The 14,983-nt window shown below is 43.2% G+C and overlaps 1 protein-coding gene across 2 annotated transcripts in view; it reads left to right on the top strand.

Annotated features, from left to right (window-relative positions):
* The window catches only part of SLC8B1 (solute carrier family 8 member B1), a 127,537-nt gene that overhangs the window by 105,630 nt on the left and 6,924 nt on the right, over positions 1-14,983 (top strand). For both annotated transcript variants that reach the window (XM_073630206.1, XM_073630196.1), the window contains 6 exons: positions 4,615-4,671; positions 6,565-6,695; positions 6,787-6,928; positions 8,177-8,298; positions 8,390-8,543; positions 10,633-10,713. In XM_073630206.1, the coding sequence (XP_073486307.1) occupies positions 4,615-4,671; positions 6,565-6,695; positions 6,787-6,928; positions 8,177-8,298; positions 8,390-8,543; positions 10,633-10,713 (687 nt within the window). The remainder of the gene's footprint in view (positions 1-4,614; positions 4,672-6,564; positions 6,696-6,786; positions 6,929-8,176; positions 8,299-8,389; positions 8,544-10,632; positions 10,714-14,983) is intronic.

The following is a 14,983-nucleotide window of genomic DNA, read 5'->3' as shown; positions in this document are numbered from 1 at the left end:
CCCTGTACTCCTCACTAACTCGTGACAAAGGACCGGCCAATCTCACACCACAATGTCACTTACGTAACAATGCTACTGTCAGCTGCACCCGACTCAAGGATTTTCCAGCTTGCGGGACCACAATCTAGGTGCCAGGAACCTGAAAGCGATTGTCACTGGGCTAATTAAGCAATTAAACCTTTAACTGCCAGCACTGACGTTTGTTTACTGAAGTGTCAGAACTTCCACCAATTTAGCATTACAATTATTATTTTAGGATAATCGTCTGTAGCACACACTGTCAACACAGACAGGGATGTTCAGAGATTTATCCTATACAGTAGCACTCTTCAAGACACAGGTTCTTTCTAACTTGAATTAAAAGCTTAGGGACAAGATTAACACTTTTCAAAAAAAGGTTTTAATAATTAAAAGGTCAAAATTGGTGCAAAATTGGTGCAAGTAAAATATTTACAGAAACAGGTACTGACTCACTGACAGGTAACACAGGAACGACAGTAGTCAGCTATGTCAGCAAGCATGGTAGGCCAATAAAAGTTATGTATCAACCGCCCCTGGGTCTTTGTGATCCCCAAGTGCCCTGCTAGGAGAATCTCATGAGCCACTTTTAGCAATTACCCCCTGAATTGACTGGGTACAACAAGCTGCCTCCTACCTAATGTCAGTCTCATTCACTTCTGCAGGCAAACCCTCTCTGTACAGTTTTCCTTTGTCCCAGTAGACCTTTTGTTTGTCATTCTCTGCAGGGAGCGATCAGCTAGACTCCTGAGCTGCTCTAGTGTTTGGTCTGTCTGCAGTGCTGGCTTAAAGGCTAAACAAGCAGCAAGCAGTCCTGTGACAAACAAAGACATCTGCTGATGATCAACAGAGGTGGAGTCCAAGGAGAGGGCCCAGGGACCGCCTCCTGCTGTTCTGCGACCAGAGCCTGCCCCTCAGCTGCCTTTGCAGCACTGTGAGTGACCACCAATATTGGCAATGCATTATCATCATCACATTTAGCATTTACAGTTGTAGCATCATTGGAACATAGGTCTGTTACCTTCACAGGCAAGGGGGTCTCCTCTCTGTTCTTTGAAGAAGGAGGACCTGGCACTTCCACTCCACCCTCCCCAGGTTGCCCAGATATTAAACCCACATCTGTCAGAGTACCTTGGGGGGTCCAGAGGGTTCCATGGGGGTGTTCTCAGCAGGGGCATAATATGAGACAAGGGTCCCTAAATCTGCACCCAACAACACAGCAGTGGGGATCTCCTCAGAGACTTCCACCTCTCTAATCCCACTTCCTGACCCCAATCAATGAACACACATGCACGGGGTATGCGGGAACGGATCCCCCAACTCCAAACTTCTCTGGGATGATGTCCGTTTCTTCTATCACCTCTGGTCTGACCAATGTGACTTCAGCTCCGGTGTCTCAAAAAACAGTTACAGTCCGGGTGCCGATGATGACTGGCTGCAAGTGGGCATTGGTTCCCTGAGGTTTCACACTGACGAGCAGCACAGCGGAAGGGTTGCTGGCCTGTGGGCCAGATGATGTGGTCTTCTTCTGCACAGGGCACTGAGTCCGGAGATGGCCGAGTTCTCCACAGGTATAACATCTGCAGTTGTCAGTCAGGAATGGCTTGGCACCGGAACTGCAGGTGCCAGCCACTGAGAAACTTGGGTTGCAGGCGGAGTAGGGGTTGCCATGAGTGATTTCCTTCTTTCCAGCCATTCAGAAGAGCCTTGCGATGGTCAGATACCCGACTGTTGATATGGGTATCTGCCAGTTCTTCTGCTACTTCAACAGAGGTTGGCTTCCGCTCCAGCACAAACTGTTTGACGTCTGTAGGACAGATGTGCAAAAGTTGATCTTCAATCATAAGATCTTCCAGGGACTCAAAAGAATTGGCTTTCAAGCCTTTAGTCCACTGACAGAATGTGGTGTGTAAGCGACTTACCACATCCATATATGAGTCCTCAGGCCCGTTTTGCAAGGACCTAAAACGCTTCCAGTACACTTCCAGGGTTAACAAACTTTTGGATGATCGCAGCCTTTATGGCCTCATAATCGTCGTCCTGCTCTGCTGGCAATTCAACATATGGATCCAGGTCCTTGCCTCGCAGCCCTGGCATCAGGTACCAGGCCCATTGTGCTGGGGGAAGATGGTACTGGCGGAAATTTTTTTCAAACGACAGTAGATAAACGTCAGTGTCACTGTCCTTTTCCATAACTAGAAATTGGGCTGCCTGTCTCACAGGCAGAGAGGCGTCCCTGTGCTCTAGGGATCCGGGGTTCTTAGCCTGTCTTTGCTGCTGGAGCCTAGCCATCTCCAGTTCGTGCCGACGATCAGCCTCCCTCAGTGCAGCCTCTCTCTCTCATCCCGGTTTCTGACATATAGTGTCCTCCTATCAAATAGTGTCCGCCCCGTACTGCGCAGGCGCAGCGCCTGCGCAGTATGGAGCAGCAGGAGATGCCGAAAATGTCCGAAGTTGATCAGCTGACCATCAGCTGTACACGGCGCTCGGGCACCTGTTAGCGATGGCTGTGTAAGAGGGCCCCTCGCGGGCTCGCTTCGCTCGCCACGCTTCGGGCACGGCCTCGCTGCGCTCGGCAACTATTTATTCTAACTCTATGTCCACTTGGATAGTAGGGAATGATCCTGGACATAGGGTAAGAATAAATGCGCAGGCGCCGTGTACAGCTGATGATCAGCTGTTGAACTTCGGAGACTTTCGGTGTCTCGTTTGTCCTCCGTACTGCGCCTGCGCAGTACAGGGCGGACACTTCTGGATAGGGGACTGTATTCGACAAGACACCGGCATTCTGCAGCCTCTCTTTCAGCCTGGTGTTCCTCTCTGTCAACCGCAGTCCTGCGCTCCTCTCGCTCAGCCGCAACCTGCCGCTCAAGAAACTGCAGGTACCCCACAGTATCCGTCTCCCTGATGCGTTGTAGCTTTTCCTGCACTTGAGGAGAGTCTATTTTCAGGCAATCTGGGGCTGGCCTGCTCATGCTGATGCTTTGAGGTGACATTTGGTGATACCTCAGTGTCAGTTTCTGCTTGCCCATCCTGCGAGGCCATCTCTGAACCACTGGGCTCTGAAGTAGCGGAAACCCTTTCTGGTTCAGGTACCCCCAGGTTCTGGTCTGCCCAAATATCGAACTCCTGTAGGTCATGAATCAATCACACCTTCACGATTTTTGCCGCCAAAGTCAATTCCTCTTAATGCACACTCAGCAGTCAGGTCATTTTTGCTCATCTTCTTATATTCTGATAACCCAGGCATTTTGCAAGCAGAAAAGATAGCAGAGATAGGAAGGAGCTGTAGGAAATAGCTGTTGCTGTATGTCTCTAAGCTGAGATAATGGCTCTTTTGAAGTGAGCCTGAGTTAAGCCTATGAATTCCATGAATTAAGGGAGGAGGGAGGGGGTTAAGATTACTGCTGCAATGTGTACCTATTCTGACAAACTGTCATGGCTGACGTATGATTCCTGAACAAAATGGCCACTAGCTACAGCTTTTTTGGGTGTCTAGTACGTGATATCGTTACACATACTGCCTCTGCTGCACTGAAATACTAAGCCGTGTTGCTGGTCCTACCCCGTTCTCCTTGTTGTTGTTTTTTTGGTTTTTTTTTGGACAACAGAAGTCTTCCCTCCTATGGTATGGAGAAAAGAATGGGGTGTTCTATAGTCCAGCAGAAGAGAACTGGGCAGAGATAACAACAATGCATGGCATTTCATAGCAGCAGAGACACTGCATTGTGATCTCAAATCTAAGGTTAGAAGCATGCTTGTATGTGTTTTAATGTATTTTGCCTTGACATAAGTGGATTGGTGATTAAAGTATAACTAAAGGCAAACCTTTTTTTTTTTTTTTTTTTTTTTTTTTTTTTTTTGGAGAGGGATTAGAACTCTTGTCAGTTTTATTGCTGTCTGTGCCTCCGTTAAGGAGATTCACCCTCTCTATTTGTCCTGTTTAACATTATCATTGAAAGTGAAAGTAAAAGAAAACCCCACATTTTGAGTTGTCCCCAGAACAGTAAGAGAGGGGAAATTTTCCAGTGGGGACACTCGTTCTGGTGACCTGGGGGTTCCTAAGGAATGCCCTTAATTTGCAGGGATTTCCTCTCACTTCCTGTTTGGCTATGGGACAAGAAATGAAAAGAAATCTCTGCAATGGGACACAAATGGCGGTAGAAAAAAAAAAATCTGACAAGGGTTATAACACTCCCTTTCTCAATCCAAAATGGAAAAAAAAAAAAAACATTTGGCCTATAGTTCTTCTTTAAGCACACCGGTGAACTTCCCAATGCCTGTGGCAGCAAAAAAGCTGACTTTTTTTCCTGTAGACCTTAGGAAGTGAAAGAAAGGGTGCGTGGCCAACATTTTAACTTTGCTGCAGTAAACCACATGGTGGCTCTTGAAATCCTTATACTCAGCTTTTAATTTAAAGAGTTGTTGGGTACACAGTGTCGCTTAGCTATTTAATGGTAGCATAACAAAAGTAAAATTCCTTGAAGGAATCAGTTATGAGTTATACCACACAGTAGTTAAACTGTAAGATTGATCCTGTTAAATCGGCTTTTTATTTTCCTTTTTATGTCTTGTATTTCCTCTTTCTATAATCAGATCTTCTGACGGACAGTGAAGAACCTAGTGAATCCACTCCTCATGGCTCTGAGTTTGGTATGATCATTTTTAGCTTCTGTACTTCTAACAGATGAGACAGTTCTGTGTTCATATCTTCATAAACATTAAACATTTTGATTGTAATGTACAATCTGGAACTGTCTAGAGTGCTGCTGAATTGCAGATTTTACATGAAGCTCCATGTCAAATTTGTGAAAACAGACATTGAACTGCACCCATAAAATACAATGGAGGCATTTAAAGGGTCATTCAGGCTGAAAAAAGAAAAATTATGCACATTTCTATAATATATAATAGTTTTCCTTGCAAAATAGAAAACAAACATATGCAGTGGTTCAAATAAAAAAACTACAAGTGGAAATTTTTCATGTCAATATTTATTTTCTGCATTAGTTAAAAATGCTTGTTTTATATCCTGTTTGAATATTATAAATCCAAATTTTCCTTGGTAAAAACCACTGTTCTGCATCAAGCAAGGCTCCAGCACCTCATGGTAGTGTTTATGCTTGCCTACGCCATCTTGTCTCTCAAATATTAGTCTTGGCCGTCAGGGCAGCCCATAATTTATTTATTACAGGTATTTATGTAGCGCCAACAATTCACACAGTGCTTTACATATTGTATTCACATCAGTTCCTGCCCTTAAAGTGCTTTGTATCTTGGGTCCCTACCTCGCACACACATACTGGGAACTATTCAAATAGGGGCTAATTTAAAGAGGAACTTCGGTCTTTAAAAAAAAAAAAAAGTTAAAGTCAGCAGCTACAAAAGCAGACCGTTCATCAAAATGCAAGGTCCACTTTTTAGTTAGTCCAAACCACTGTGTAAAAATGCCACATGAAACAAACAGTGGGCCTTCCAGCAAGATCCAGGATATGCCTCACATTGCTTGAGCATCCCAGGATCTTAATGGAACATCCGGGATTGCCCTCTCTCATTCCACCGCATTCTGGCTGAAAAAAAAAAAAAGCCCTGGGCGCAAGGGCCACATGAAATGGCCTGGAGGCCCCTCTCTTAGTCGCCACAAGTGATAGCCAAGTTGTAAGGCAAGTAAATCCACGGGGAGTGGAAGGTGAGAGCCAAAGGTAGTGGAACTCCATTACACCACATTCTGGCTGAAAAAAAAAGCCCTGGGTGCAAGGACCACATGAAATGGCCTGGAGGCCCTCTCTTAGTCGCCACAAGTGATAGCCAAGCTGTAAGGCAAGTATATTTTCTGTTATTTTTCTTCTCTTGTGTGATTTTTTTTTTTTTTTTTGTGGCGATTTTATATGGGGGATGGTGGTGTAATTAGGATGGCATTGGCATTTTTGCATGTGTGCGCTGTAATCTTTTGTTCTAATTAGGATTGAATTCCTGTTTAGTCTAGGGGGCATATAATAGAGTAGGAGTGTCAAACTCAATTCTATGGTGGCCCGCATCAGCAATTATAGTTGCCCTCAAAGGGCCATTGTATCTGTAAGATTATATATATTTATCTAGGGCTTTTTTTCTCAGAAAATAGGTGCAGGAACTCAACCACGCCCCAACCCACCAAAAATAGAATAGTGGATGTGACCAAATTGCGCTAACAGTGGGAGGATCTGGGAGTTCAGGGATGCGCTGTGTAGAGTGCAGTTTCAGGGGTGTGCTACGTACCAAGTACAGGATTCAAGGGTGCTCTATGCACAGAATTCAGGAGTGCACTACGTACAGAGTGCAGAGTTCGGGGGTGCTCTACATACCGAGTGCAGGTTTCAGGAGTGCTCAAAGTACAGAGTGCAGGGCTCAGGGGTGCGCCACGCACAGAGTGCAGGGCTCAGCTCTCTTTCACAGGCTGTCTCACTTCCACCCCTTCTCAGCGCTGACCTCTGCACTGCTCTCCCCCATTCCCCACCTCTGCACACATTTCCCTACACAGTCCTCATCTCTCCCCCCCCCTTTACACAGGTGATGAGTATCGACCATTAATAGCAGTGCAGCATGGAACCTGCCAGATCCTCCTGGAATCTCTAAATCCAGTGGATGCAAGGAAGTGGAGGCAAAAACCTTGGCATTGGAAAATTCTAAAAGTTGCAAAGGTAACAAAAATCTAGGGGGCTAAAAGACTGGACAAGCCCTTCCATGTGTAATTAAATTAACTTCATTTTTTAACCCCTCACTCCCACCCAGTTCCCCATAGAGGTGCTGCTTCGTATTTCTGTCCCTGTGGTGGACCCTGACAAAGAGGATCTCAACTGGCAGAGGCCTTTAAACTGCATTCAACTAATCACCAGTCCTCTTCTCTGTGTCTTCTGTCTAAATTCAGGAAAATGTGAGTGCCCACAAAAATACTATTTCTTATGCTAAACATTCGCTATCTCATTTTATTTATATATATATATATATATATATATATATATATATATATATATATATATATATATATATATATATATATATATATATATATATAAACACACATTTACAATATATGTACCAGCGCTATGGAAAGTGTATATTAAAACCAAGTGTCCCCCTGTTCCCAATCAAGTGTACAATTCATGCATTTAGAAAACTACAACAAAAATCCACATGCACCAAAATACATGTAGGTGAGAACTGCGCTGGAAATGAAAAAAATAGTGTACAACTTACAATAGGCAAAGTGACAGAAGACTCAACAGCTTAAATAAATCCCAATGTGAATGTACAATGAAATGTGTGATACAAAAAACAAATCCAAATGATGACGTCTGGGATCAAGTGTCCATGTGTCACATAAAGTACCAACTCCACTTATAGGAGGGCTTCCCCCTGACTGGGTGAAATGCGATGAGGCGGAGTTTGGGATACGTCACTTCCGGTCAGTTTAATGTCATTTCCGGTTCATATTTGCATTCCCTATTTGTTCCTGCTGGCCTCTGGGGGCATGGAGTAGCCGAGCAGGGACACATCACACACGCTCTACATACTGGTGTCGGTTAGGCACCACTAAATGTGAGTTTTTAACCTGCCGAGTCTTTGTGGATGTTTTAGTGTGGAATAAAGTTTTTATAGTGCACAATGATGATTCCTATTGTTTATGATTCTGAGCACATATAGAGTAAAGGCTGATGGTGAAGGAGCCCCAGGAGATAAGGCGTGGTGGAGCCTGCTGGAATGTTTTTTTGCAAAAAGCTTGTATTGACCCTTGGTATGCAGGGTTCAAAGCTCTAGTGAGTTAGTAGTGTGGCCACAGGGGAGCTGTTGAGCCGATCTCTATGCATGGACCACTTTTCCTATGAGTGGAGTTGGCACTAAATGTGACGCATAAGCACTTGATCCCATACGTCATCATTTGAGTTGTTTTTTTTGGATCACACATTTCATTGTATATTCACTTTGTGATCTATTTATTCGATTGAGTCTTCTGTCCATTATATGTTGTACACTTTATTTTATTTCCAGCGCAGTTTCACTTACTTATTTTGGTAAATGTGGATTTTTGTTGTAGTCAATTTTGTTTAGCTGGTTGCTTACCAAAACATTATTTCCAAGTTCTCATACTAAACATGTAAGTGTTGCTTTCTTCCACCCATAGATGCACTGTACCTTATTCAGGGCACAATGCCCATCTGGGCTCTTCTGGTGATCATTGGAACTCCACTGGCAGTCATCATTTTTTTCACCACTAAGAACAACCAGCCACCCAAGTACTACTTTGTAAGCATCTGATTAAAAGACAGGTTTTGTTCACTGTACTCTAGTGTGTGCTATGCTTCATGTTTATTGCTTTCTCTTGCTGTCTCCTCAGCTGTTCTCCTTCTTGGGATTCATTGCCAGTGCTCTCTGGATCAGTGCTGCTGCAACTGAAATTGTTAACCTTCTACGCACTTTTGGAGTTGTCTTCCGGCTGAGTAACACAGTCCTGGGGCTAACCTTGCTTGCCTGGGGGAACAGTATTGGGGGTTAGTAAGCAACATGACTTCTATAGATATCTCTCTATATTTATTAGTGAGTAGTTAACCTAAATTTACAGAAATTGGAGGATTTCTAGAGCTGGACAGTACCACATATAAGGAGATAAATGAATAGCAGTACTGTGCAAGCCTGGATAATCCTATGGATGTCAGTAGATGAAGTGTCTATTTTATAAGCTTGTTTGCATTAGTGATGCTTTAATAACACACAAGCCAAAATGATGTCCACTCACTGTTCTTAGATTTTTTTTTTTCAGTTGGGTGGGGTCAAAGAGTAGCTGGGTGGTCCAAAAATGACAGCTCCCCAAAGTCTCCAAAACATTCTAGGAGCAAACAGCCATGTAGATGATATTAAAGTGGAACTTTATGTATGTACTTGAGAGTACCTTTGATATGTACTTGAGAGTACATATCAAATGATTCCATAAATGTTTGATATTGTCCCATCTGGATGAAACCTATGTGAACACTTAAGAAAACCTGTAGTTATGCCCATAGATATGGTGGACTGTGTGGCTAGTATATGCAGAAGGTCTTACATATCAGGGCCCCACCGGAGATCAACGTACTGAGGGATCACTACGCGTTTCGCTTACAGCTTCCTCAGGGAATCCTATTGGTACTAAGAAATACAATATACATTACAATATGTCAATATATATATATTTATATATATATATATAAAATCTATATATAGAATATATATAGATATATATATTAGGGCTGCGGAAATTAACGATTAATTCCTCGATTAATCGTTCATTTTTTTTGATCGATCAAAATTCTTTGGATCGGTACTCACCTCTCCGCCAGCTTCCAGGTCTTCAGGGAGTTCCGTCGGAGATCCGGTGACGTCACGGACATCGACGTCACCGGACTCCTCCCCCCTTCCCCAGTCATTGACGGCGCCTACGCTGGACAATGGTAAAGTAATGGAATACAGCAGGCGCCTGACCGATCCAATCATGGCCTGAAAGGCTTCAATCGAGCGGGCGTGTCCGCGAATTGCAGAGGTGTGGCTGTGAGCCGGTTTTGTGATTGGCCGGACACACCCCATGCTGATGATACGTGACCCTTGCTGGGAATAAACAAGCATTGGAAGGCATTATGAAGGTGAGTGTGTTGTCTGTACTGGACAGGTCAATTGTGGAGGAGGAATCGTGGTGATTTAAAGTATGTATTCTGTATTTTAGTTTTATATTAGGTCATGCAGAGAGAAAACACCTCTTGGTTTAGGCTTTGCCTTGTGCATCCCAGTGTGGAGCTTTCATTTCACTTCCTGTTCCAGAGACACAACGGAAAGTGAAATGGCATTCCCATTTTAGATGGTTGTCAACAGGACTGGTATACCCATTGGAGGCATTACCCAGATAGCAAGCAATTGAGCTGTAAGTTTGAAAATGTCTTCTTAAAGTGGAGGTCCACCCTAAAAACAAATTAACCATTAAAAGACTCCTTAAAATTTTTTTTAAAAGTTTTTTTTTTTTTTTTAAGTGTTAAGTCATGGATTGTGGAAACTAACTAGTGTCGGGTGATATAGTGTATACCACATTTACCACTGACTAATGCAGAGTTGCAATGCAAGGAGATCTACTAAAAGTAGTTGGATCTACATGTGCGTTATAATTAATCGATTAAAAAAAATCGATTCATCGAACACGAAAATTTTAATCAGTAACAGCCCCCTAATATATTATATAAAATCGTTTTATAGCTGCATAATTGTGATCCTGCCAAATACATTTACACTGTTTTCTTAAAAGTGAAAGCTGAGCTGTGTATTTCACACACAGTGGCACATGCTGGTGCAATTTTACTTCAGCTATTTCATATCTAATGCTGTTTTTGAGCATCATTTCATCTGTCTGGACCTCTGTCTGATAAAAAGTAGATTGTGGGTCCCACTTACAAGAGAGTTTTTAAGCTAAGGTCAACTAGTCAAAAGCAGGTGGGAAGATAATGTTACTGGAAGGTCTCTTTTAAGCCACTTCCTTGTAGACCATACAGGCACTAAATATGTTGCGGTCTCACCTGTTTACTGCTTTATTCATAAGCTTTCTTTCTTCTATTCTTACAGATTTTGTATCTGACCTCACGCTAGCTCGTCAAGGCTATCCTCGTATGGCATTCTCTGCATGCTTTGGTGGAATTATATTCAGTATCCTTGCATTCATTTTCTTAGGCATGTAAAGGCAATGCATAGTGGTTTCATATATATTTTTATTTACTACTGAAATACCATAATATGGTAATATTATCATATCATATCCTATAATATATATATATATATATATATATATATATATAATTTTTGGTAATATTATCATATCCTATTATATATATAAAATGTGTATATCTATCCAAATGGAAGGTAGCACTAGTGCATCTAATTACTGCTGGATCAGCTGAAAGTTGAGCCATGGGTGGCCCTGCAATTTAAAATTAAAAAATTGACTCATCCGGGTGGAAAATGATTCACTGAGCAGCAAGTGCATCTTATCAAATGCAGTCCCTTTTTGGCAGCGTCATTATTTTCAGGCATCTGCATGTGGCAGTGGAGATTCCTCCATTCACGCTATCCGCATGAATAAAGGAATAGATTTTCTTTCATTCATTCAACACTGCCGAGTCGTGTATGGCCAGCCTTCGTCTACTCCAAATAAATCTTGCGAGCTACCATATGTAAATATGTAACACCTCCTGTCAAGACAGCTGCTAGCACTGATCACGTCCCATACGACCGTGCAAAAGCAATACTTTTAAAGGAAATGCTGCACTATCTGGATTTTAGCATGAGTGCCTTATTGCAATGACACAAAATAAATAAAATGTTTGCGTGCGAAAATTTTTTACCATAAAGCGTGTAAATAAAACATCATAAACCTTATAATCCAAATATATGCTAGAATATATAAAGTGCCATAGTGCAAACAAAAATTTCATACAATATAGGATCATAAAAAAAAAAAGCCTATAATCAAAGCTCAGTAGGTTTAAGTTGCGAACTGTACACTCTTGTGAAGGAGTCAGATCATCTTCCATCAGATGGCTTCATATGAGGTTTTATGTAGTTTGTAGGAAGAGTTAGAACCAGACCGCAGTAAAGACCTGACAGAAGTTCTAGCTCTTCCAAACTTCATCCAAAACTAAAAACGGTTCTAGCTAGGGATGCTTCGATATAACAGCCGCCGAAAATTATCAGCCGAACATTGGGTAACCAGCGTTTTGCTGCTATAAAATAAAAGGTGCCGATAATGGCATGCTGCATCCCATTGACTTTAATGCAAAATCGTGTTCCATTGACTTTGATGTGAAGTCATGTCCCATTGACTTCAATGCAAAAAGGCCCCCTATTGACTTCTATGAAAAAACTCCAGTCACATTAATTAAATTTAAAAAAATGTTTTAAAAAACTGTCAGTTTTTGATTACGTGCAAGTGCTTCCTGAATTTTCGGTTTCAGCACCGGAACTTTTATTTTAGTGCACCGCTAGTTCTAGCTAGAGATACACTTCAGGCTTTTTATAGATTGGTGAGCTAAAAATTGGATCAGGAGGGTGAAGACTGTAGAGACTAAATAAGCATTTTTGCCATGGAAAATATATATATAATATACACACACACCCTATCTCCTTGCTCCCCTTTTCCTCTAAACTCCTTAACCGCCTGGTTTACAACCAACTGAGTGACCACCTCATTAAGAATAACCTTCTTGATCCCCTTCAATCTGGATTTCGCCCTCAACACACCACAGAAACTGCTCTTCAAAAACTCACAAATGACCTACTAACTGCAAAAACCAATGGACACTATTCTGTACTCCTACTTCTGGACCTTTCAGCTTCCTTTGACATGGTTGACCACCCCCTCCTCCACAAAAAACTTTACTCCCGTGGTCTCCATGACTGTGCTCTTCAGCGGCTCTCATCCTACCTATCCCAACGCACCTTCAGTGTCACATATAATTCTACTTCCTCCACTCCTCTTACCTTCTCCGTCAGGGTCCCCCAAGGTTCTGTTCTTGGACCTCTATTATTTTCAATCTACACCTCTTCCCTGGGTCAGCTGATGGCCTCTCATGGCTTTCAATATCATTTCTACGCTGACGACACACAAATCTATCTCTCCACCCCTCAACTCACTCCATCAGTCTCCTCACACATCACTAAGTTACTAACAGACATATCTGTATGGATGTCGCACCACTTCCTCAAACTCAACTTGTCCAAAACCGAGTGCCTCTTCCCCTGACTTATCTGTCAAGAGCAATGGCACAACCATCCACCCATCCCCATATGTCAGGGTACTAGGTGTTATCCTGGACTCTGAACCCTCCTTTCGGCCCCACATCCAATCACTTTCCAAAGCTTGCCGCCTCAACCTCCGCAACATCTCTAAACTACGTCCCTTTCTAACCAATGAAACCACAAAGCTCCTGATTCACTCCCTGGTTATCTCTTGCCTCAACTACTGCAACTCCCTCCTCATTGGCTTACCTTTAAATAGACTATCCCCCCTTCAGTCCATCATGAATGCTGCTGCCAGACTCATCCACCTTACAAACAGATCAGTGTCTGCTACCCCTCTCTGCCAATCCCTCTATTGGCTGCCACTCGCCCAACGAATTAAATTCAAAATACTAACAATAAGTTACAAAGCCATCCACAACTCTGCCCCCAGCTACACTAGCCTAGTCTCAAAATACCAACCTAATCGCCCTCTTCGTTCCTCCCAAGACCTCCTGCTCTTTGGCTCCCTCATCACCTCCTCCCATATCCGCCTCCAGGACTTCTCCCGAGCCTCGCCCATCCTCTGGAATTCGCTACCCCAATCTGTCAGACTGTCTCCAAATTTATCCACTTTTAGGCGATCCCTGAAAACTTTCCTCTTCAGAGAAGCCTATCCTGCCTCCATCTAACAACTGCACTGGTTTCTCCATTAGCTCATCCCTCACAGCTATTACCCTTTTGTATAACTTGACCCTCCCTCCTAGATTGTAAGCTCTAACAAGCAGGGCTCTCTGATTCCCCCCTGTATTGAATTGTATTGTAATTGTACTGTCTACCCTAATGTTGTAAAGCGCTGCACACTGAAATGGTAATTTTTTCAGTACATAAAATTTATGAACAACTTAATGATATGTTGGGGCTGATAGCAATCAGTCTGATTGCACCTTTCTTGAACAAGAATTGTGACTATGGACAGCAGCTACAATTTTGTGCCCTTTTTCCTTTCTCTATTTTTGACATATATCAGTCCTAACTGATGATTCATTAAGGGCCCTTTTACACTGGGGCGGGGGCGGCGTCGGCGGTAAAACGCCGCTATTATAAGCGGCGCTTTACCGTCAGTATTCGACCGCTAGCGGGGCGGTTTTACTCCGCTCCTTCACCGCTCCGAAGATGCTGCTAGCAGGACTTTTTTTCCCGTCCTGCTAGCGCACCGCTCCAGTGTGAAAGCCCTCGGGGCTTTCACACTGGAGACAAAGCGGCACTTTTGGGTCGGTTTGCAGGCGCTATTAGCGCAATAGCGCCTGCAATCCGCCCCAGTGTGAAAGGGCCCTAAAAGACAAATAGCAACCACACAAAAATTAATCTTTACTAATCTGCACTCTGTTTTATTAAATATTCCCCATTTTCTGAATTTCTAACATTATACACAAGACTCATGTAAGAATTAAATTTCCATTACTTTGTTACTGTTATGGCAGCAGTATGGTAAACAAAGTATTCTGACAATATCTGCACTTCACGGGTGGAATTACCAAAGAGTGGTGCTAACACAATGCTTGTACCACACTTCTTAACATAAAAATGAATCAGACGCTGCTCCTAATTAACAAAGGGCTGCAAGCCCCTTTGTTCGTTAGGAGAGATCAGTTCTCTGTTTTTGTGGGTGTGACAGATGCAGCACAGAGAACAGTGAGCTGGGGCTGCATTCTTCAATTTCTTTGCCCGTGGCTTCCCCGTGCCCAGCTCAGAGTGGGAAGAGAGGAGGGTTGTTAACCTTGCAGGCTCTGCTCATGTAGTGTAATCCCTACATGGGCAGAGAGAGGGATGTGAGCTGTTTTGCAGGGCGCTCACATTCCATACGACAAGATCACACCTGGTGGGAATCTGCAGCCGTTTTCTATTTGGAAAACTGCCGCATTCCCTCTTTTAAAGTGGTTGTAAACCCACATTTGTACGTTTTACCTATAGGTAAGCCTAAAATAAGGCTTACCTGTAGGTAGTGGAAATATCTTGTAAACGTGCGCCGTTTAGGAGATATTTCCTGTACACTGCTTGGATGCTGTCATCGGCGCATGCGCTGTGACGAAATGGACCTCCATGTCGTTTCTTCACTCGTATGTGCCGTGACTGATGGCTCCCGCACGCATGTGTGGGAGTGATGTCACGCAGCTCCGTCTAGTCACACAGCCGGAGTCCG

This window comes from Aquarana catesbeiana, linkage group LG01 (genome assembly GCF_042186555.1).
Source record: "Aquarana catesbeiana isolate 2022-GZ linkage group LG01, ASM4218655v1, whole genome shotgun sequence".
NCBI lineage: Eukaryota > Metazoa > Chordata > Amphibia > Anura > Ranidae > Aquarana > Aquarana catesbeiana.
Note: the sequence above shows the minus strand (reverse complement) of the source record. Positions and strands in the feature narration are given on the sequence as shown.